General features: G+C 35.2%; 1 protein-coding gene across 2 annotated transcripts in view; it reads left to right on the top strand.

Moving 5' to 3' along the window:
• Positions 1–23,104, top strand: part of DTL (denticleless E3 ubiquitin protein ligase adapter) — a 64,032-nt gene that overhangs the window by 35,901 nt on the left and 5,027 nt on the right. For both annotated transcript variants that reach the window (XM_077157747.1, XM_077157748.1), the window contains exons 6-13: positions 2,362–2,427; positions 3,005–3,117; positions 3,908–3,981; positions 5,378–5,481; positions 5,778–5,882; positions 8,605–8,717; positions 14,109–14,198; positions 16,728–16,860. In XM_077157747.1, coding sequence (XP_077013862.1) covers positions 2,362–2,427; positions 3,005–3,117; positions 3,908–3,981; positions 5,378–5,481; positions 5,778–5,882; positions 8,605–8,717; positions 14,109–14,198; positions 16,728–16,860 — 798 coding nt within the window. The remainder of the gene's footprint in view (positions 1–2,361; positions 2,428–3,004; positions 3,118–3,907; positions 3,982–5,377; positions 5,482–5,777; positions 5,883–8,604; positions 8,718–14,108; positions 14,199–16,727; positions 16,861–23,104) is intronic.

The following is a 23,104-nucleotide window of genomic DNA, read 5'->3' as shown; positions in this document are numbered from 1 at the left end:
CCTGTTGGGGAGGAGCACTGGCCTCTGCAGGTTGGGTGACTTATAGTTCTGTGTGTTGTCTCAGCAGGTTCACCTGGTCCATACTGATGTACCCTTTCACTTTTCCCATACATACATGGTTCAAGAGTCATCTAGAGATCAGACATCGAGTGGAGATATGTAGGAAGCTGATCTGAATAGAACTAAGGTAGAGCAGAATACAGGCTTAAGGATGATATCGTCCATATTTTAAAACTTCAACATCTGTTTATTTGGTGCAAATTTTATATTTTGGGTAGTACATTACCTAATTTAACTTATATGGTCAGTTTAGTTGAACACCATAAGTACATGGAGTCTTGATGTCCCAATATATCACAGAGTAATTTGGGCAGTGAATAAAGAAGTATTTGCAAAGTCCCTTTGGGGAGCTGGGGAGGAAAGATTCTCCATTTGGAGATTTTCTGATATTCTCGCAGGCAGTGGAGACAACCAAATCAATAGGCCGAACCCTCAATCTTGGATTCATCCCTGTGAAACTTATTCCTGCAAATACTAGGCTAAACCTCCTTAAAATTAGGTCTGAGTCACCCCCAGAGAACCACTTTTGTTCCTCAGATGTGGCCTCTCTCTTGAAGCCAACTTGGTAGGAGAACTCACTGCCCTCTCCCACTATGTGGGATATAACTCCTGGGATGAGCATCATGGAATTGAGAAAGACTTCTTGATGAAAAGGATCTGGAGAGAGAGATTATACAAAATAAAATTTCAGTAGCTGAGAGATCTCAGAGTCAAGAGGTTATCCTGGAAGTTATTCTTATGCATCATATAGATATCCCTTTTTAGTTTATGGTGTATTGGAATTGGTGGAGGGAAGTACCTGAAACTGTTGAACTGTGTTCCAGTGGCCTTAATTCTTGAAGGTGATTATATAAAGGTATAACTTCTACAATTTGATAATTTTACATGTGATAACCACTCATTATGTGTGATTGTGAAAACCTTGTGTCTGATGCTCTTTTTATCCAGGATATAGATAGATGATTAAAAAAATATTGGTAAAAAATAAATAAATACTGGGGAGATAAGGGGTACAATAAATTAGGTAGATGGAAATACTAGTGGTCAATGAGAGGCAGGAGTATGTATGAGTTTTTTTCTATTTTCTTTTTATCTCTTTTTCTGGAGTGATGCTAATGTTCTAAAAAATAATCATACTGATGAATACACAACTATGTGATGATCTTGTGAGCCATTGATTGTGTACCATGAATGGAATGTATGTGTGTGAAGATTTGTCATTAAAAATATTTTTAAAAAGAGAGTCATCTAGAGATTTAGGCTGAATTTTAGCACAGAATTAGGATTTCCTTCCACTGGCTTTTTCCAGGGTTTTCCCCTGTGACAGCTCTTGTTGCCCTAAGTCTCTCTTTATCTAGGTCTTCTACCTTGAAAAATGGCAGTTTTTCTGTTGGAGTTTTAGCTGACTAGTACCAATGCTCCAAGTCCAGCCACACTCAAAATAAATTCACACACACATAAAACAAGAACTTGCCCCAGGCCATTCACTTCTTTCATTCTGGTGACACACCTTAAAAAATTACATGATTTTGTTCAGTCTCCACAGAGCCCTCAGGTAGTTGGATTTTGTATTTTGTCCAGAGTTTACAAGAGGATCAGTTTGTTAACTACTCACTCTTTCATACAGGAAACTGAACTTTTTAAATTTAATTTTAAAGAGTAAATCATTACAGATAAAATTGAAGTATCCCACTTCAATCCCATTTTCTTCTTCCATCCCCAGAGGCAACCACTTTCACAAGTTTGGTATGGATCTTATTTTATACTGAGATAATAAAACGTGGGAAGTTGGGGTATAGGCTCTAGATTCATACTGCCCCAAATTCCTTGGACTGGTTATCTTTTCTGTGCCTCAGTTTTCTCATCTTTTAAATGGGGATAGTAATAACTACTTCATAGATTAATAACCTAGATTGAGATAATTTATCCTAAAGTACTTAGGATAGTGTCTAGCATGTGATTACCACTCAGTATATTTTGCCTATTGCTTGTTTATCATTATTCTTACTATAACTATATAGTATTTTGTGTGAGTTCACAAAAAATTACACCAAAGATATCATAAATTATGCATAGTTCTATAATGTTTTTGTTCAACATAATGCCTTGAGCTATTTATAATTCACTCCCTCCATAACTTTGTTTTCTTTTATTTGTTGTTGAGCCAAATAGGTTTTCATTTTTAATCTCTAGGCCCCAAAACAGTACCTAGCACATAATACTGTAAGAAACTTAAATTGAAATGCGTGTGTCATTGGCTGGTTTTCTTGACCTCTTAATAAACTATTTATTTCCCCACAGCTGTCTTCTGCACAGGTGGAAGAGATGGCAACATTATGGTCTGGGACACTAGGTGCAATAAAAAAGGTAGTCTAGTTTCCATTTTAATTTTGCCAGATGTGGAATCAACATATAATTAAGTGAAAGGGTTAGTGATTTCATTTGATGACCACCAGGAGGTGCTTGTGTTCCCAATTCGCATTTCTACTCACTATTCTAATTCTCTAGTATCATAATTATTGCTTATTATCCTCACATATGTAGCTCATATTGCATTTTAAATTATACATTTTGCCTAAGTTGTTGATGGAATTCAATTTATGAATACATGGGCTTATTGGTAAATGTTATCTCTTTTTTTTTTTTTGGTTATCTTTTATTTTAATTTAAATCCTTCATTTTTGTTTTTAAAAATTGGATTAAATTAAATATAACCTCACATTTCCCCATGCCATTAAGCAGAAAGTGATGTGGTAAATCCTGCTTACTTCTTTTTTATACATTATAATCTCATGACCTGAGATACAGTGCAGCTGGTTTAATTTCTAGTTTCAGTAATCTAATCACAAATTAATTCATTTTGGGGTTTTATGTACAAATGTTACATTCAGCATGGGATCAAATGTTCTGAAACGTGTATCAATTTCCCTGAAATATTTTTCAGATGGGTTTTATAGGCAAGTGAATCAAATCAGTGGCGCGCACAATACCTTGGACAAGCAAACTCCTTCAAAACCCAAGAAGAAACAGAATTCAAAGGGACTTGCTCCTTCTGTGGTAAGATTTTATAAAGTTTTTTTCTATAATTGACATTATAGAAACTTATTTCAGAACTTGTTGGACATAAAATAAGAGCTATGGATTAGGTAAATGTAAATCCTTTCCTATACATATGAATGTTTTTCCATAATGTTTATCCAGTACTGATAGTAGTAGGTAGAACATAGTGCCTCTAGCAGCTTATAGTCAAAGCTCAAATTATGGCCGGAATATAGGTTTTTTATTTTTTGAAAAATCACCCACTGATCTTGCTTCAGTGTATTTACTTTTCTAATGTTCCTGCTTTGTAGAATGTAAGTTAATATTTTGGGGATATGGCTGATAAAGCATTAGAACTTAAAGCACAAGGGAAATTGACAGGGTTTATATGTGTTCTGTAGAGGCTAGATGAAGTTAAAATGAGTAATAACATTTCAGACATTTAATCAAATTCTGAGCCAAGAGGACTTGTTTAAAGTAATCAGGAAGTAGAATTCCACTGAGCCCCTTCAACTTTTTCCGGTAGGCTTAGACCAGTAAAATCTTTTAAGTCACTGGTTTCTTTCTTGAGTACAAGTCAAAATGTAAGCACTCTATGTTACAATGTACTGAAAGTCATTTCCTTGCTAAAAATATTTCTTGGTGAACATACATATCTAATTGGGATTGTAATCTGATTAGGATTATTGGAGAGGGAAAATTTAGTCAAACTCAGTGCTTGAAAATATGTACCTTGGTCTCTTAATAGAGAAGTTTGTGATCCTCAAGATGAATTTCCTTCTTTTCTTTTTATTTCTTGTGCTGTTAGGATTTTCAGCAGAGTGTTACTGTGGTCCTCTTTCAAGATGAGAATACATTAGTCTCAGCAGGAGCGGTGGATGGGTAAAAGTCCTTATTTCTTGGTTCTTTTGATGAAATCCGTTTCAGAAACTATGATGACGAAGTCACCTAGTCCCATTACAGTTCAATGTGTATGCTTTAGCTTTCAGCAAAGTACCCAAACTGAAAAGAGGAGCTATAAATCTAGAAAATACCTGGTTAGGGCACTTGCTGAAACAATTAAGTGACAAAGTAGAGGTGTAGATGTTAGCACATAAGAGCAGTGTTAGCTGCTGATGATGATAGAGAGATGAAGTTGGATGGGTAGCTTACTTGTTTTATGTAATATAATTTAGTCAGTGCTTCTCATTTTAAGAGATAGAATTTCTATTATTTTGGATTTTACCTTTCCAGATTTGGCAATATCCTAAAAGAAGGAATTTGATTCTAGGCATGAAGTTAGTATTTTGGGGAATAATTTAATCAGATTGATAGTAAAGCCTAATGGTTTTCACACACCTATTATCCATGATTGGTCTGAATCTTTGGCTTACAAATAAGTCTATGCTTTTTAAACTTTTTTTTTTTTTTGCATCGGCAGGCACCAGAAATCGAACCCAGGTCTCCAGCATGGCAGGCGAGAGCTCTGCTTGCTGAGCCACTGTGGCCCGCCCTAAGTCTGCTTTTTAAATACCTCTTTTGCCCCCTTGTCTATTTTATCTCTAAGGCACCCCTCCCTTCAAAATATTTAAGCTTATTAATTAAACTAGGATTTCCATTGTGTCCTCTGGACGTTAACTTTTATATGGATCAAATTCCCAGGCACAAAGGAAAAACCTATAGGTTTCTAGGCATGTTTGTGAATGGCTGTGAAAGCTTGGTCTGTTTGTTTCTAAGGATACTGTCCTTTTACACCAAGCTTGTGTTTTCAAGTTGCCTACAAACTGAATGAAGAACATTAAGGTAATTATCCCAATAGAAGAAGTGAAAAAATACTTTGCTCTGTATCAAGAAAATTTATTTTAGACTAGGATCCTTAAAGAGTTAGGTATAGAAACTTAACCATTGGGAGAAAGCTTGTTACTTATGACCACTTAATTAAGTATTAAAGGCTAGGAAATGTTTTGTTTTGTTTTGTATTTCCTAAAAACAATGGAACAATGACTATCAGCATCAAACCTTCATCTTCCTTTTCCACTCCCTGGGGGTGAACTTAAAGTAACCCACCATGGGTCAAATCACATCTGTTTCCGTTCTGCCAGAATTGTAAGCTTGGCATTGGAAGCAATAGTATGAAATAGAAATAGTTTGATCTGTTTCCCAATGAGATGTCCTCACTATACCTCATTGATATGCCAGAGGAATTAAATTTAAACTCTTTTCACATTCAGTGTAGTTGAAGCAGATTGGAGTTGAGAGAGGGTTTACAAAGTAACTACTTCTTTGTTTTGGCTTTTAGGATAATCAAAGTATGGGATTTACGCAAGAATTATACGGCTTATCGTCAAGAACCCATAGCATCCAAGTCTTTCTTGTACCCAGGTAGTAGCACACGAAAACTAGGTAAGCCTTTGCATAGTCTGTGAGTTTTTTTGAAAATCTGAGTTTTTGTTAAAAATTTAAGAATAAATATTAAGCTAGTTTTCAGCAATATAGACTTGATAAACTTTTATATGTAGTTTTATCTTTTTTTTCAAATTCAAAAGACTATACACACAGAGGCACAGACACACACATATATAATGGGGAAAACAGAATTTGATGATTCTTTTGGAATAATCTATTTTTTTCCTCCATATTTTAGCCTCAGCCTACACATTGTCATCAGGACCTGCTAACTATAGTTTCCTTTTTTTCAGGATATTCAAATCTAATTCTGGATTCCACAGGCTCTACTTTATTTGCTAACTGCACAGATGATAACATCTACATGTTCAATATGACTGGACTGAAGACTTCTCCAGGTACGTTCTTAAGTCATTCAGATTCTCTTGCCAGGAAACTAACAAGGATTTTTGTTAATGATAATTTAATGTTTTGTTTTGTTTTGTTTTTCCTAAACCAAGCATATTAAGACATATGGATTTTGTTGTCTTTGATTAGTTTCAGTGTTGTTTTCATAGGTGTACTTTCCTTGTGATGACTTACAAGTAAATAGAATCCTGCTCTGAAGTAATAGTGAGTCTTACCTGAAATTATCCTCTTAGGCTATATTTAGAATTATCTCAGTTTTGGGTTTAATGAGCTGTGGAGTAGAGAGGGCTGTTTTGCTCAGTTCTTATCTTGTTTGGGGTTGTTAATTAAAATTAGGGGGTGAATTTTTCAGGCCCCCAAATAATTCTACCTACCTCAACCTCCTTAATCTTGAGCAGAAGCCATAATCTCTAGATATTTTCCCCAATCCTCACCATCTTTTTTTCTCGAGAAAATTAAAAATAGAATCTGATACTTAAAATTAATAAATGATGTTTTTAAAAAGTCATAGAGTAGCTCTAACACCCAAATTTCTAACTCATGCCTTGGGAGAATTATTTGTGTTACATTATTTTCAAAAGACGGTATCAGTAACTGAAGTAAGCTACCTATTATTAACCTGATGTTTTCCTTAGGTATAGATGACAAAAACAGACTTTAAATTCCCTAACAATCCCCAGAACTGCCCAATTCCCATTAAAGTAAGATATGATAAATAATAAATCTCAAAAGTAGCACAAGCCATTTTTAGCATTTATATATTGCCAACACAACTGGCAATTCCAATGCCCTGGATTAGGGCGTGGTATTGTCTAAACATATGTAGTAGTGTTTGGAAAAGGAAGGAGGTTTTATAACTTCTTTTGCTAGTTTACTGAATGAAATCAGAATCTGGACCATTTCTAATTTAGTCGGTCATACAGGCTTTTCAGAATCTTTACCCAAAAGATTGAAAGTCTAATCCTGATTATATTATCCAATGTACAAGAGCTGTTCCTATACCATTTTGTTAGTGTGGTACTAAAAGAGCCTTGAGTTTAGTCTGCATGTCTTTAAACAAATATTCCCAAAGCTGCTTTGCTAATAATTTAGTAACCTTTTTTCTTGCTCCTGAAATCATTGGGTTGGCTTTCACAGACAAATAGATATGTTCTTTAGAAATTGAGTGAAGGCCAAATGTCAAACGTGTATGTATGTGTGTTTGAATGTGTGTATTTGGGAACATAGTCCTAATTCTCTGATTTTTACGTCTGGTCTGCTTGTTTTGTTTTTCAAAATTTCAGAAAGGGTTCTGGGCCCAAAACTTCACAGTGTTGTATAATACTAAGTGATGCTTATAAAGATGATTCTGAACACTTTAAGTTAAAAGCCCAAATCATCAAAGAATGATTAAATTGAGCTAACTGCAATACAGATTTTTAAAGGATTTTTATCAAGGTTTGAAACATTTATAAGGTACTTCACATCAGCCTTTCTTAGACCAGCAGGGGGCAATAGAAACTTACAGATTTAGTGGAAAATTCAGTCCTTAGTTTTCCATTCAGTTTAAAGTTGATAAAGATGAGAAATTACAGTTTTAGAGTTGTATTCAGAATATAGGGGGCTGTTTATTAGAGGGGATTTTCATAGTATGTCTATAACATATGTCTATAACATGTATCTGAATTGATTCACATCCTGTTTCACTTTCATAGGAAAAGTTTCTGATATCGGGGAGTAATTTGATGTGTAGTCTTTTTTTAATCTATCAATACAAAATTATTTTCCATCTTATTCTAGCTAAGAGGGGTTTCTGTGAATACTTTTGGAAAGTTGTCAAGTCCCTTACTAATTTTTCTCTCCCTCTTAAGTTTGATTCAGCCCCCCACCCTCAGCCAAATATATCTTTTAATTCTCCTCCAATACCTGGGGTTTTGCCTTTGGATTTCCTAGTATTCTAATGCCAGGAACCTCAAGTTTTGCCTTCCTCAGAAGAACTTGTCAGGCATATTGTGCTAGATTGGTTTACTTGTCTTTTGCCATTGATAGGGAGAGGTCTAAAGCTAAAGAGTATGCCTAACTAGTTGGAGTATCTTAACATATGAACATATAATTTGCCTCACCAGCTATTTCTACCATTACTGTATTTAAAGTGCTGAATTTAAAAGGTTTTCACATCGCAGATAAGCTATCCATAAGCGTTAACCAGAATTCGAGTGATTCTTTTTACTGATTTTTACCTTTTCATGCAACAAATATTTGAGAATCTACTCTTTTCAAAGCAGTAGTGAGTCTAGTGAAGAAAGAATAGAATATGAACTCTGTCCTCAAGAGGCCTTAAATATAAGTAGATTTATTTTGCAATGGAAAAAGCCCTCCCCTGGGGAAGGAGGGTCTAATAATTGTATTTTAATAGAAGGTTAGATATTGGCTGCCTTCTTGTCCATTTAGAGTATTTTTCATTGTGTTCTTTACTAAAGCCAGCTTCATAACAATTGTTTGGGCTGAGATAAAATCAATTTTCTTAAAAAAATAAATTTTAATATGAAGCCCCTTTCTACAGTTGCTTTTCTCTTTTTTCTCAATATGTAATCCCCTGTTATTTGATCTATATAGCTTGATAATCTGCTTTAATAGTCAATACGTAATCAAACTTTTTATAACAAGTATGCTATCTGCATTCATGTGAACACTGGAAATAAGAACCAAGTAATTTGGTTTTTTCTTTGACAGTGGCTATCTTCAGTGGACACCAGAACTCTACTTTTTATGTTAAATCCAGCCTTAGTCCAGATGACCAGTTTTTAATCAGTGGCTCAAGTAATGAAGCCGCCTATATCTGGAAGGTAAGTGGCCAAAATCCCCACTAATGTGAGACTGTCCAAGATGAGGTAAATTTAATGTAAATAAATACTAACTTTTTCTACAACAGATTTATTAAAGGTTGCTTCTTGGCACCAAAATATAGCTGAAACCTCACTCTGCTTTTTAAGCATATATGACACTCTCATGGCCAGGTCTTCTCAGAAATTAGCTTTCACAGATTATCAGGAATTTAAAAATTCAGAGCCGGAAAGGGCCTCCACTACTTTGTCCTGCTGCCTGGAGAAACATGCCTTACTGCTTTGTGTTTTCAAACTCCTTCAAAATAAAATCTTTTGATCCTAGGATCTTATGCCTGAATTACCTATAGAGCTTTGTACAAAACAGTCGCTCAAAAATATTTGTATAATGATTATATTCTTAATTCTTCTTACATTCTTTAGGCTACTAAAATGAGCTTTACTGCATTGTCAGTTTTTATATATTTAACAGCATTAATTTGCCAATCTTGATTTTACAGATTTCTCATTTCTATCTGTTATCCAGATTTGTATATATTTTTAATAATCATGATTTTCAAGTAACTAATGTAAGCTAAGAAATTTAAAGCTGTCCATTTTATGAAGTCCAGTGAAGAAAAGTGAAATGTTATTAAACAACTAGCACTTGCTGACCCCTGGAAAAATGACTCTTGAGAGGATTACAGGATGTGCTGGGAGTTCAGAGAAAGAAAAGCATTAAGGCATTGTTTTACCTAAGACTAAAAATGGGTTATCTTCTAGATTTCCCAGTGATTTTATAAATGTCTTTGACATTGATGAGGTGATCAGGGTTTACACATTTGATTTTAGAGTTTTATGTCTGAAACTTCATGGAATCATAGTTCCAATATAATCAAATCCCTTTTCTTTTCAAGAGAAAGTTATTTGTCATCATTAGTCCTGCCAAACTCTAGGAAGTTATAACTTTAGCATTTTCTCAGGACAAAGGTGGATCCTGTGTGGTATGAAGCACAATTAATCTTTAAGCTTAATTTCATTCGGTCCAGGGGAAAGTGCTAAAAAATCGTTTCTGTGTGTACCTAGAGCTACAAAACTGCAACACTACCTTGAAAGCATTTAGTAACTATCCTAAATAGTCACAAGATGGAGATATTTCTCTATCAAATATACTTTTATATTGGGCCTGCCTTTTTCTCTGCAAGAATATTTCTTTCATTTGTTGTATTTTTAAGAGAAAATGTGCTTATGAAGTATATATTTGAAACTCCTCCCCCATCTTGTGATAAAAACTTTTCCGTGGTTTCTTCTCTTGAGCTTGTTTAACAATCACTAGAATTAATGCATCTATTTTACATTTTGTATTTTCACTTTTAAATTTGGCTTTTTGAAATTTTATTTTGCTAAATTCTTTTTGTTTCCTTTTCTCCTTTGCACTGTTTTACCTACATTCCTTTCTCTACTTTAGCTCCCAACTTAGAGGATTTTATTCTTCCCAAAGTCTATATCATTTAAAGTTTTTTTCTTTAAAAACAAAACTGAAGTTTCAGATATACCAAAAACCATAATAAAGTATTATGCAAAAAATATTCGTATCTGTCATTTTTTAAAAATAATTTTAATTCAGTTTCTTAATTATGCATGTATACAGAATTATGTATATAATTGTATCACATACATATATTTGTGTGTGGTTTTTTTTCTCGCCAATTCTTAAGTTCCTCTAGCCCCCTACCCTGGCACAAAGCCCTATTTTTTTGTTTTAGAAAATGAGCATTGAAGGGATACTTCTTCCCTTTATAAGACACACACATTAAAGGTACTTGGCTTTTCCTCATAACCCATTTTCAGACATCCAATCAGTGGCTATCACATACATGTGTGACCGTTTCTGAATTCCTCTGGCTGGGTCACATGTCAATGCTGAATGACGTGGTTCAGACATGATGTTCTCTTGCCTGTCCACACATAACTCAGTATGCAGGCACTGATATTTGAGATCCTGGCAACGATGCTGCTCCTAAAATTGAATTTGCCTAGTTGAGATGACTTGGTTTCTCTCTTCCATTATAATAAAAGGCTGGGGGAGGTGTACTTTAAAAGTAATTTCATGGAAGTTGTCTCAAGTATTAGGATTTTCCCTACTGGTGCAAGAAAGCAGTGAAAGAAGGGAGTTTCATATCTTAGAAGAAAACAGACTTTTAATCCTCACCACTGTCCAAAGAGGAGATGTAATATATTTTAACTCTCTGGTACTCAGGCCCAAGATTAAAAAATAAAAAGATTTAATAGTGTATTTCTTTTTAATTTCCTACTACTTGACTCTCCCCCCTCCCCCACCCCACCGTTCGCACTTCATTTCTGGTATAGCCACTGAATAGTATTGGAGTGGTTATAAATAAACTCATTTGGCACAGTCATTCTACCGCTGACTGGCGAAACATTGAGCCTGATACTTTAGGAAGTGTAAATGATCTCATGGCAGAAATAAAGATTAGGTTTGATTTCCAGCTGGGCAGGGTAAGGTTTTGTGATGAAAGTGTAATGATCTTTTTTGCATGTTTTAAGTATACAAAATGTTGTATAAGTTCTGTAGTTAGAGTAACATTCTTGATTCTGTGGAGTTTAACTTTGGGATCCCTCAGAATTTATGAGAGAATGATCTTCTCTGTTTGACTATCGCCAAAATACATAGACATAAATGTCTCTTGGGCTTCATTTTCTCTTCCTACTAAAAAAAGGGGGTGAGGGGATATATAAAAGATATTTTTGCAATAATGAATTGACAATAAATAAAAATGTATTTGAATGCAAAAGGATTTCAAAGCCATGTGAGTTTTGTTAGAGAAAATTAATCTTTGAAGTAGCCACCAAGTTCAGGATAATCCTAAACTGTCAAAGCACTCATTACTTAAGTTCATAAAAACTTGTTGGACATTATCTCCTTATCTCATTTCAACCTATAATGTGCCCTTCCCCCTACTTTTAAAATTAAGTCATAATTCACATATAAAATTCACCACTAAAATGTACAAATCAGTGACTTAAGTATACTCACAATGTTGTGCAACCATCACCACTGATTCCAGAATATTTTCACCACCCTAAAAGGAAATCCTGTACCCAATAGCAGGCACTCCCCATTCTCTCCTCCCCCTCAGCCTCTGACAACACTAATCTTTCTGTCTCTGAATTTACCTATTCTGGACATTTCATATAAATAGACTATGTGGCCTCTTGTGTCTGGCTTCTTTAATGTAGCATACAGTTTTCGAGGTTCATCCATGTTGTAGCACATATCAGTAGTTTTTTCTTTTTTATGGCTGAATAACATTCCATTGTATGGATATACTGCATTTTGTTTATCCATTCATCTGTTTATGGGCCTTGGCTTGTTTGCGCTTTGGGACTGTTGTGGATAATGCTGCCGTGAAGCATGAAAATTTTTTTTCAGTTCTTGGTAGTGTATACCTATAAGTGGAATTTCTGGGTCATATGGCAATTTTATCTTAACTTTTTGAAGATGCTTTCCCCACTTTTAACACTATGTGTAAAGTACCTAGCTCTACAAATGCTGATTTTGTTTTTTTTTTTGTATGCTGTATGGTGGGGATTGCATTTCGTTCTTTTTCCGTATGAGTATCCTGTTACAAATGCTGATTTTTGTTGTCATTATTGTTAATACTACTTAATTATCAAATTGCAAGAAGTTTTTCGAATGAGTCTACTTTTTTTTCCTCTTGAATCCTATTGGTGAATACAGAAATTATATACATTTATTGGTGGGTGTTTTTTCTTGAGACATTTTAATCCTTTGTGTGCACCTTTAGGTTCTAGATTAATATAGAAACTGAGGAAGAGTAATATCATGAAATGAAAAAATTAGAGGGAACAAACAGGGTGAGCCAATGGAGTGAATAATGTGTGCCTACCAGGAAAGGTCAAACGGGCATAAAGATTCCCTCTCCCTTTTAACTTGCTGCTACCAACCTGGGCCTTGCGTGAAGAGAAACTAATTGGTTTGGAGCCATCCCAAATATAAGGGGAAGGGGAATTTCTGTGACTGCTGGGTAGTTAGAGACCATCTTGAAAATACTTTCTAAAAGATTTACCTTATTAGAGAATGAGTTCTTGTGTCTGGCATTGGATTAAGCAGTAAATGAGATCCTTGTAGATATTACTCAGAAAAAGCTTCCTTTTCTGTTAAACTTTAATTAACCCAACAACATAAATTAGTCTCTGCTCTTTAGCTTCTTTTACTTTTTGAGTCATTGCATATGTGCCATTTAACCCAAGAGAGGAGTAATAATTGAGTTGGAAAACCTTATGAATTAGTATGTCAGATCTCTTAACTACAATCTGAGGAATCTATAAAGTTCACCTCATCACTTTCTCAAATATTCTTCCCAGAGTTGCTTCCCCTTTTTTTTCATTCAAATCAGCCATGATTCAAAGCCTCAGGAAAATGAAGAAGATAATTTCTCTCAGCCCCCACCTCCTTGCTTCTTTCTAAACACTTGTGCTTATAATAGTTATATGAGATTGTACTCCATATTGTGCTGATTAATTCCCATGGCCTGTGAGAAAGATTGACACCTCTTGAATGAATCCTCTGTATGATGCTGTCAAATGCATATCACTATTGGCATCCAGTGAGGGAAAATAGGATTCTTAATCACATGCATAGTACTGCACAATGTGACCCTTCTTTTGACATTAAGGTATATGTGGTGATACATCTTAAAAATTCAAAATTTCTTTAAGCAAACTAACTGAAATAAGATCTTAAAGGATTTTTTTTTCCAAAAAGGACAGTAAAGTGCTATGTAAAATCTAGTCTATACCCCTTCAAGATTAAGGCTTATAACTTTGGACCTTGGTAAAAGTCAGTCTGTAGTCTGTCTCTTTTGGAAGGATTGTACACTTTAGAATCTACCTTCAGAATTTACAGTTAATTTGGTGTTCCTAGGAGTAGATATCAGGAAAAGATTATAATATGTAGGTTATGTAAGAACAGGACTAAGTTGTCCACATGAAGTAAACCACTTAGATGCTGGGCTTCATCCTACTAGAAAGTTAACCAGCTAAAACGTGAAAGACAATGTCAGTCCTGAACTTTAGTCAAAATAAATATAGCTGAGTCGTCCTGGTTTGAAATAACTGTCCTGGGATCTAAACTCATATGATTTACATATTTTGACTATTTTCATTTTGTTTTCTCAGATCAGTGACAGAAATAGATATTTCATTGCCCATTGGGACTCTCCTTCTGAACCATATCTAAGCATGTCCGGGGGGCCTTGGGGAACAACCCTAAAGTTCTCTAAGGGACAAATAAGGAGAAATGCAAAACCCCTATCGGGGACACCCACCACTGTTCTATTGACTTGTTTGTTCTTTTTGATGGTGGGATAGGTCTCCACACCCTGGCATCCTCCTACTGTGCTTCTGGGGCATTCACAAGAGGTCACATCCGTGTGCTGGTGTCCGTCAGACTTCACAAAGGTTTGTAAGCAAATCTCTATAGTTGGTTTTAAAAAGTGAATCACAGGTTTGTAGGTTTTCCCAAGGTTCATTAAAGAGTTATATAGGCTTACATACTCTAATTGAGATTTAAAAGATTTTGAGGCCATGAGGATCTGTATCAAAATGAACCACACATCTGCTTTTCTCTACCAATAAACTATTATGTACTAAGGAATTAGAATGGATTTCTAGTTCACTTGAGTCATTCCTTTCTTAAATATAGAATTAAGTTTTTAAACTATATTAAACTTCATATTAAAATCTAAGGTGAGAATGAGTTTTTCCACTTTGTATACATTATCCATGTGGCATATTGAAGGTTATATCTTGATTGTTCTTCACAGTCTAGTTTGGATTTTCACATATGGCTAACAAATTGGTTACTGTAAAGTCTTAACATGTTAGATTATCTGTGGCTAACCTACATAAGAAGTAGGTCTGAAATGTTTTAGACACTCCAAAAGAAAATAAAACCGCCTGTTATTTATTTATTTCAATGAACATCTTATGTGACTACTTTAAAACAAATAAACCAAAAAAACTAAATGTTGAAACATAAACACCCCCCACCCCCAATGTATATACGAGTATTTGATAGTCCAGGTTTCTCTCATTTTCCCAGCCTCAGTTACCTCTGGTCTTTGGATTATTCTGGGTTCTACAGGAAATCTCACTTCTGTGGAGGTCTCCTTTCACACATTTGATGTTTTGAAGTTTTGTTGCCTATTTGTCCCATCTGTTTTTTATCTTCCATGGTCTGGTCTTGTCTATTTGTGGCATCCCTTCTAGCTGCCAGTACCACTGTGGATTTTACATTTATATTCCTTTAACCATTTCTGTGTCGACTTAATGGCAGACCTCTTTTTTCCACTCATCAATACTTTAATTGCCCATTATTATTTATCCCAATGACTTTCTCTAAGATTCTATGTAATTTTGGGGATGTTCCAATGAAATATATGCTTTTAACATGGAGTATTGTATCTCCATGGAACTTATTAGGGTGTTTTTAAAAAAAATTACTCAATTAATTAATATCATCTTCTAACCATCATATATTATCTCTGTGTATGGAAAAGACTCAAAGTAATGGCAGGGCTGTTTACCTATGCTAACCTAGTGACCACCTTCTTAAAAGATTCTTTAATATAATTTTGTTCTGGGTGGGCCATGGTGGTCAGAGTTCTTACCTGCCATGCCAGAGACCCCTGGTCTGATTCCCAGCGCCTGCTCATGCAAAAAAAAAATAATAATAATAATGATAATAATTTTGTTCCAAGCCTAGAGTTAGAGAGGTAAAATATAGTGAAAAAGGAACTGGTCTTTGGAATTGGAGAAAGCCGGGTTTAAATGATATCTGTGCCACTTCATTGTAGTGACCTTGGGCAAATAATAACTTTATTCCCATTTTGTAGATGAGATTGAGGTTTCTTACAAGGCTTTTTTATTGTGAGAATTAAATAAGATAAAGAATGTAATACTTAAGAATGATTAAAGTAACATGTATTTGATATGTTTTCTCACGATCTAAAAAAAGATAAAGAATGTAGATTATCAGACATACAGTACGTGCTCAGAAAACAACTATTGTAATTGTTAATTACTATTGTTAATAAACTGTAGACTGACTGGGTATTCCAGGCATTTCTTATTTAACAACTAAATATGTGTGTCTTCTTTTGGCCTCCCAGTAAGGAAAGGAAAAAGCACCAGTCTCTTGGGGGCCAAGTCTTAAGAGAACGTGTATTCTCCCCCTCACCCCCCCTTTAGTAACTGAAATAGAGAAACTATATAAACAAATGCTGGGGAACAGCTTTGGTACCAGTGGCCATTTGCCACAAGCTCTTCAAGCTGGACTTTCTCTGCCATAAAAGGCTTGGACCAAGATCAGGAGTGGTCAGATATTTTTAAAGGGGCAAAGGTTATTTTTAACTTTTTCAGCATAGTGAACTGTTTTCCCAGATTGCTCCTTTACCTATCTAAGAAAGATTCTCAAAGGCTTCATTTCATTCTACTTGTCATGGCTTACTAAACTCATAGGCTAAATCTGACTTTGGAAATGATCCCATTACTTTGGCAATAAGAGAGAGCATAAAGAATTTAGGAGAGAAGTTGTAGAAATTGAATGGTGGTGAAATGTACTAATTGCTCATGTAACTGAATGAGGGAGTAAAAAGAGTATCTTGTTTATATATTTCATAGTTATAGAAGGTGATAATGATAATAACACCTAACTTTTTGAGATTAATTAGGAACAGACTGGTATCAAAAGGTTTATCAACAGAATGTATATAAAGAAGAATCTAGATTGTCAGCTTCTTTGGAAACCTGAAATGGTGCCTGAAAACAAGGAATGGAACTATATGGACTTTCAGATAATATTTTCTATATCCCTTTATATTAACCACAATAATTCTGTAATCATGAGCCCTTATGACCCATCTACTTTTTAGTTTATTGTCAATCTTTGCTTGAAACTTCTTGACTCTTCCTGGCTTTCCTTGTCAGATTGCTACCTGCTCTGATGACAATACACTGAAAATCTGGCGCTTGAATAGAGGCCTAGAAGAGAAACCAGGAGATAAATTCTCCATAGTGGGCTGGGCCTCACAAAAGAAAAAAGAGGAGCGAGCCAACCTAGGTAAGCAGAATCTCATGCATTTTTCTAAGCTTTTTGTGATTTGATTGGTTTAGTTCTACAGTACAGATTGATAAACTAGATTTGATCTTGTTTTAGTATGCTTTTAAAGGAAAGAACAATATTCCTAGTGTTCATTACTTTCAGTAAATATTTTCTGAAATAAAGGTTTGTACAAAACACTATTAATACAGTGTGGGTTTATCCAACAAACATTTATTGAGCACCTGTTACACAGAAGGCACTGTTAGTTGCTGGCAATTCAGTGATGAATTAGAGAGTCAGATATCATAAGGATATAAGTGAAGCTTACATATTAACATTAAGAGGCAATAAACAAGATAAGTAAAATATATAGATGTCAGATAACAATTAGTGCTAAAGAAGAAAGGGTGAATAGGGGAGCAGGCTGTTAAAATTTTAGGTTAGATGGCCAGAGAAGGCCTTGATAAGAAGATGACATTTGAATAAAGACCTAAAGAAAGTGAAATAGTGAGCCATGTGGATAGTTGGGAGAAGAATATTCCAGGCAAACAAAACAGCTAGTGCAAAGGCCCTGAAGCAAGAGCAGGCCTGACATATTTTCTGTTCTTCAAAGAGGCTAATGTGGCTATAGCCTCTGATGGGAATGGGCAATGGAGAGGGATAGTAGTAAAAAATGGGGCTATTATAGGACTTGGCATTTATTCCAAGAGACAGAAAGCCACTGGAGGTTTTTGAGCACAGAAATATCATAATCTGACTTTTTAAAAAATTTTTGTTAGTAACAACAAACATACATTCTTGACATACAAACATTCTTGACATGGTTGCAATCAATAGCTCACAATATCATATAGTTGTGTATTCATCACCATGATCATTTTTTTGAACATTTGCATCTCTCCAGCAAAAGAGGAAAAAAGAAAAAACTCATACACGCCATACCCTTTACCATTCCCTTTCATTGACCACTAGTATTTCAAGCTACTCAATTTATTTTAACCTTTGTTTCTCCTATTATTTGCTTTTTTCTTATTCATATTTTATGCTCATCTGTCCATACCATAGATATAAGGAGCATCAGGCATAAGGTTTTCACAATCACACAGTCGTATTGCAAAAGCTAAATCATACAGTTATCTTCAGGAGACATGGCTACTGGAACACAGCTCTACAATTTCAGGCACTTCCCTTAAGCCACTCTAAAACACCATAAACTAAAAAGGGGATATCTATATAATACATAAGAATAACATCCAGGATAACCTCTCAACTCTGCTTTAAATCTCTCAGTCACTGACACTTTCTTGCATTTCATTTCTCTCTTCCTCTTTTCAGTTGAGAAGGTTTTCTGAATCCCTTGATGCTGAGTCTCAGCTCACTTTAGGATTTCTGTCCCACATTACCAGGGAGATTTATACCTCTGGGAGTTATGTCCCATGGAGAGATGGGGAGGGCAGTGAGTTCGCTTGCCTTGTTGACTGAGAGAGAGGCCACATCTGAGCAACAAAAGAGGTTCTCTGGGGGTGATTCTTAGGTCTTAGTTTAAGTAGGCTTAGCCTACCCTTTGTGAGGATAAGTTTCATAGGGACAAACCCTAAGATTGAGGGCTCAGCCTGTTTTGGTTGCCCCCACTGATAAACTGACTTTTTTAACTTGACTATTCTTGCTCCTGTGTTGAGAACAAGTTCTCAGGGTACCAGGATAAAAGCAAGAAGCTCATTAAGAAAGCTATTGAAATAATCCAGGAAGAAAAGATGATGGTGACTTGGACAAGAGTGATAGCAGAATATGTGGTAGAAATCATTAAACTCTGGATATAATTACAGCATACTATGCTGAGGGATGACTTCAGTAGTTTTTGGAAGGATGGCATTGCCATTACCTTACATAGGTCTAATTTCAAGAGTAGATTTGGATGGGAACCACTGGATTTCTATTTGGATATGTTATTTAATAGGGTTATTAGATGTCTGAGTAGAGATGTCAGGTAGATAGTTGAATGTGTTATTCTGCACTTAAGTCTGGGTAAAATTAAAAATTTAGGACTAATCATCATATAGGTGAATGTACTGTAGATAGAAAAGAGAATAGGTCTGGACTCTGAACCTTGAGACATCCCAGCATTTAGAGTTTAGGGAAGTAAAGAGTACCACAGAGGAGATGTATGCTAGAAGCTGAGTAAATAAAGCATTTATAGGTTGGGAGAGGCATGAACTTGGTCAAATGTTTCTGGCATGTCAAACAAGGTGATGCCTAAAAATTGACCTTTGTATTTGACAATAAAGGGGGAGTATTTGGCTACCTTACAAAAGCAGTTTTGGTGGTGTGGTGGTTACCTGATTGGTGTAGCTCAGGAAGATGGGAAAAGAAAACTTGGAAACCAAGTATAGCCAGCTGTTCCAAGGAATTTTGCTATAAAGGAAAGGAGGAAAGTGAAGTGATAACTAGAGGAGGAGGCAGGGTTAAAGTTTGTTTTTGTTTTGTTTTGTTGGTTTTTTCTTTTCTTTTTTTTCTATTTTATAGGAATATAACATTTAGTATGTGATTGAAAGACTTCACTAGAGAGGGGGGTAGAATTAATGTGGGAAATATGCTGGAGCACTGTCCTCAAGTAAGTATGAGGGGGTGGTATCTAATACACAGGTGGGAGGTTAAGCTTTTGGCCAGAGCATGGGTAGTTAGAAGGCAGGTGCAGATAGGTATGGATAATTGTGAAAGCCAGAACTTGCGAAAGCTTCCTTTTGTTCTGATGACTTCTGTTTTCTCAGTAAAATAAGAAGCAAGGTCATCAACTGAGAGAAAGGACAAGGGAGAAGGTGGTAGTGGTTTGAGGAGAGATACAGTTTGAAATAGTCATAGATAATACAAGAGAAAATGGGCCAGAGAAATATAATTGTTGAACACTAATAGTCAACTTGAATAGTGTGTTTTTCTTCAGCCATATTTCACCACTCAGGTACAGGTACACTGTAGGTGGAGAATTTGATTTAGTTGGGTTTGTACTTTAGCATAGCAAATAGGAAGTGAGAGAGGGCCAAGGAAGTTGAGGGTGGGTGTTAAGAAATGATTATAATAATTCATCACAGGATTTAAACTGGGTAAAGAGAGAAATGAGGACATAATGAACCTGAGGGACCATGTGAAGGTGTTACATCAATTGGATACGGTTTGAAGGATTGTTGGGTGCTGCAATACTAAGGGAAGCTGGGAAGATGGGAATAACCGAAATTGAGATAATGGAGGATTTGTGGGTATTGATAATAATGTCAAAGAATAAGTGGCTTAGATGAGTATGAGGACAAGATTACTGTAGAAGAAGAAGGTCAAGAAACTGAGAAGCTAAGATGTTAAAAAGATGATATTCATGATTTTTTTTCTTCAGTTTTTGGCATTATCTATCAACTTCTTACTTTGTAAGATAAGAATTTAGCTTTCTTTTCTGTGTCCCAACAATTACCAAACTTCTGCACACTCCCCATTTTCCCATCCTCCCAATATAGGGTCATAATTTTGGTTAGATCAAGGATTAGTATTCACATTATTATAACTAGGTTTTTAATTCATAATGGAGCTATTTATTTCCTTCACATTTTTCCCCTTGAGTTTTTTAGAGCTCTATTGAGACTTATTTACATAAAATTTACCTATTTCAAATGTATAGTTGGTGATTTTTTGTGTGTTTACAGAGTTGTGCAACCATCTACAATTTAATTTTAGGATATTTTCAACATCCCTCAAAATGAGATTCCATTTTCTCCACATTCTCACCAATATTGGTTTTTGTCCAGCTCTTTTTTTTTAAACTTTTTTTATTAATTAAAAAAAATTAAACAAAACATTACAATATCATTCCATTCTACATATATAATCAGTAATTCTTAATATCATCACATAGTTGCTTATTCATCATTTCTTAGAACATTTGCATCGATTTAGAAAAGGAAATAAAAAGACAATAGAAAAAGAAATAAAATGATAATAGTGAAAAAAAAAGATTATACATACCATACCCCTTACCCCTCGCTTTCATTTACCACTAGCATTTCAAACTAAATTTAACATTTGTTCCCCCTATTATTTATTTTTATTCCTTATGTTCTACTCTTCTGTTGATATAGTAGCTAAAAGGAACATCAGACACAAGGTTTATAGTGAGTTTATCGATGCTTAAAAGTTGGCAATATATATACTCAGTATTTTTTTTTCTAAATTTATTTTAACATTTGTTCTGCCTATTATTTATTTTTATTCCATATGTTCTACTTATCTGTTGACAAGGTAGATAAAAGGAGTGTCAGACACAAGGTTTTCACATTCACACAGTCACATTGTGAAAGCTATATCATTGTTCAACCATCATCAAGAAACATGGCTACTGGAACACAGCACTACGTTTTCAGGCAGTTCCCTCCAGCCTCTCCACTACATCTTGAACAACAGGGTGATATCTACTTAATGCATAAGAATAACCTCCAGGATAACCTCTTGACTCTGTTTGGAATCTCTCAGTCTTTGACACTTAGTCTCATTTCACTCTTCCCCCTTTGGTCAAGAAGGTTCTTTTTGTCCAGCTCTTTTATTAAAGCCATCCATGAGGTAGTATCTCATTGCAGTTTTAATTTGCATTTCTCTGATGGTTAATGATGATATTGAGCATCTCTTCATGTGCCAAAGGTTAACACTCTGCCCACTCAACTGTCTATGCCAGCTTCTAGCAACAGGTTGGCTGCTGGTAACCACACTATCATGTTGAAAATTATATTCCTCTCCTTTCCTTGCCACATAGACCCTTCACTACTGGCCTGGGCTGCACATCATCTCTTCTGGCCCTTTAAACACACTAGCTGAAAATGCCAAGTCACAGACCCTTTCCCTCTGTCCTACTTTTTCCAGCTAGCACCTGCTCTGTTGCTTACTATTCTTTTGCTATATTTCAGCCAGAGATCTCAAAACACAGTCAAGGCCAATGGTTCTCAACCCTCGCTATGTCTCAGAGCCACTTGTGGAACTTTTTAAAAGTGTGTATGTCCCCAGAGATTGATTCAGTAGGTCTCAGGTGGGGGCCAAGCACCTGTTTTGTATTTTTTTATAAAGCTATAGGAAAGTCTGTTATGCAGCCTAGATTGAGAACCTCTGGGCTAGGTGTTATTGAGTGACAACAATGATTATCCTTATCTTAGGAGAAGGTAACATTACCTGTTCTATCTCAAATGACTGGCTGCAGTCTTACAAGGCAAGTGATTAAAATATAGAGTCTGTTTTCTGATGCCTGGAGCTTTAATTTTATCCCTTTTAGCGGTAATGAAATTTATAAAAATAATGTTTAATAATTACTTGCTAGATATTACAGGGTCACTGGGCATAAAGATGAGTAAACCATTATCTATACCCACAGGAGCACACAGTCTAGTCCAGGGGGCAGATACCAACACTATTGTACATTATAAACATTTTCTGGCTGTATTAAAAAAGGGGGTTTTAAAAATCCCCTTTTTCTGAGAGAAAAGAGAAGGAAAAAAGTTTGTGGATGCTTCACAATGTATGTAGTATTGTCAACAGAGCTTTGAAACATGAGAATTTTTGCCTGGCAAAAGGGCAGACTTGGCAAGAAAACCATATGAACAAAGACTGAGATGTGACCATTCATAGCTTATTCAGGAAGTAGTACGTAGTCTCCTGTAATAGAATCCTAAAGTAGCACAGTAAGTAATAGACTGAAAAGGTAGGGTGAGGGCAGATGGCAAACCCTTGACTCAAAATAACTTGCAAACTAACTACAAGTAAGCTCTCTATATTCCTTAAAGGAAACTGACTTTTAAGAAGCTTTCTAATAACCCAGTGTATGCTACCATGTCAGATCTCATACACTACTTAGGGTCAATAAGGGGTTGATTCACTTAAGTAGATAAAACGCTAAATTGTATGTCATATTTAAATGTATAGGCCAATATAGGGACAAACTAAGTTGTTGAATACAGTGAATGCCGCTTAATTATACACTTAAAAATGGTTAATATAGCAAAATTTTTGTTAAATAGTTTACCATAATTTTAAAAATCAATTTACAAAAGATAAAAGAATTCGGTGAATCTTTATTACTTATATGAAGAAACAGAAAAAGATAATACTATTTGGAGAAAAGAGCAAGTTGCAGAATGCTACATATACAATATGATATAGTGAACAAAATAAAAGAAAAAATATACAGTGGGTTTTTTTTGATATGATATACATAAACCTTTGTATGTGCTAATAGACATGT

The sequence above is a fragment of the Tamandua tetradactyla genome, chromosome 4 (assembly GCF_023851605.1).
Source record: "Tamandua tetradactyla isolate mTamTet1 chromosome 4, mTamTet1.pri, whole genome shotgun sequence".
In the NCBI taxonomy this organism is placed as follows: Eukaryota; Metazoa; Chordata; class Mammalia; order Pilosa; family Myrmecophagidae; genus Tamandua; species Tamandua tetradactyla.
This window is presented reverse-complemented; position numbering and strand designations above follow the sequence as displayed.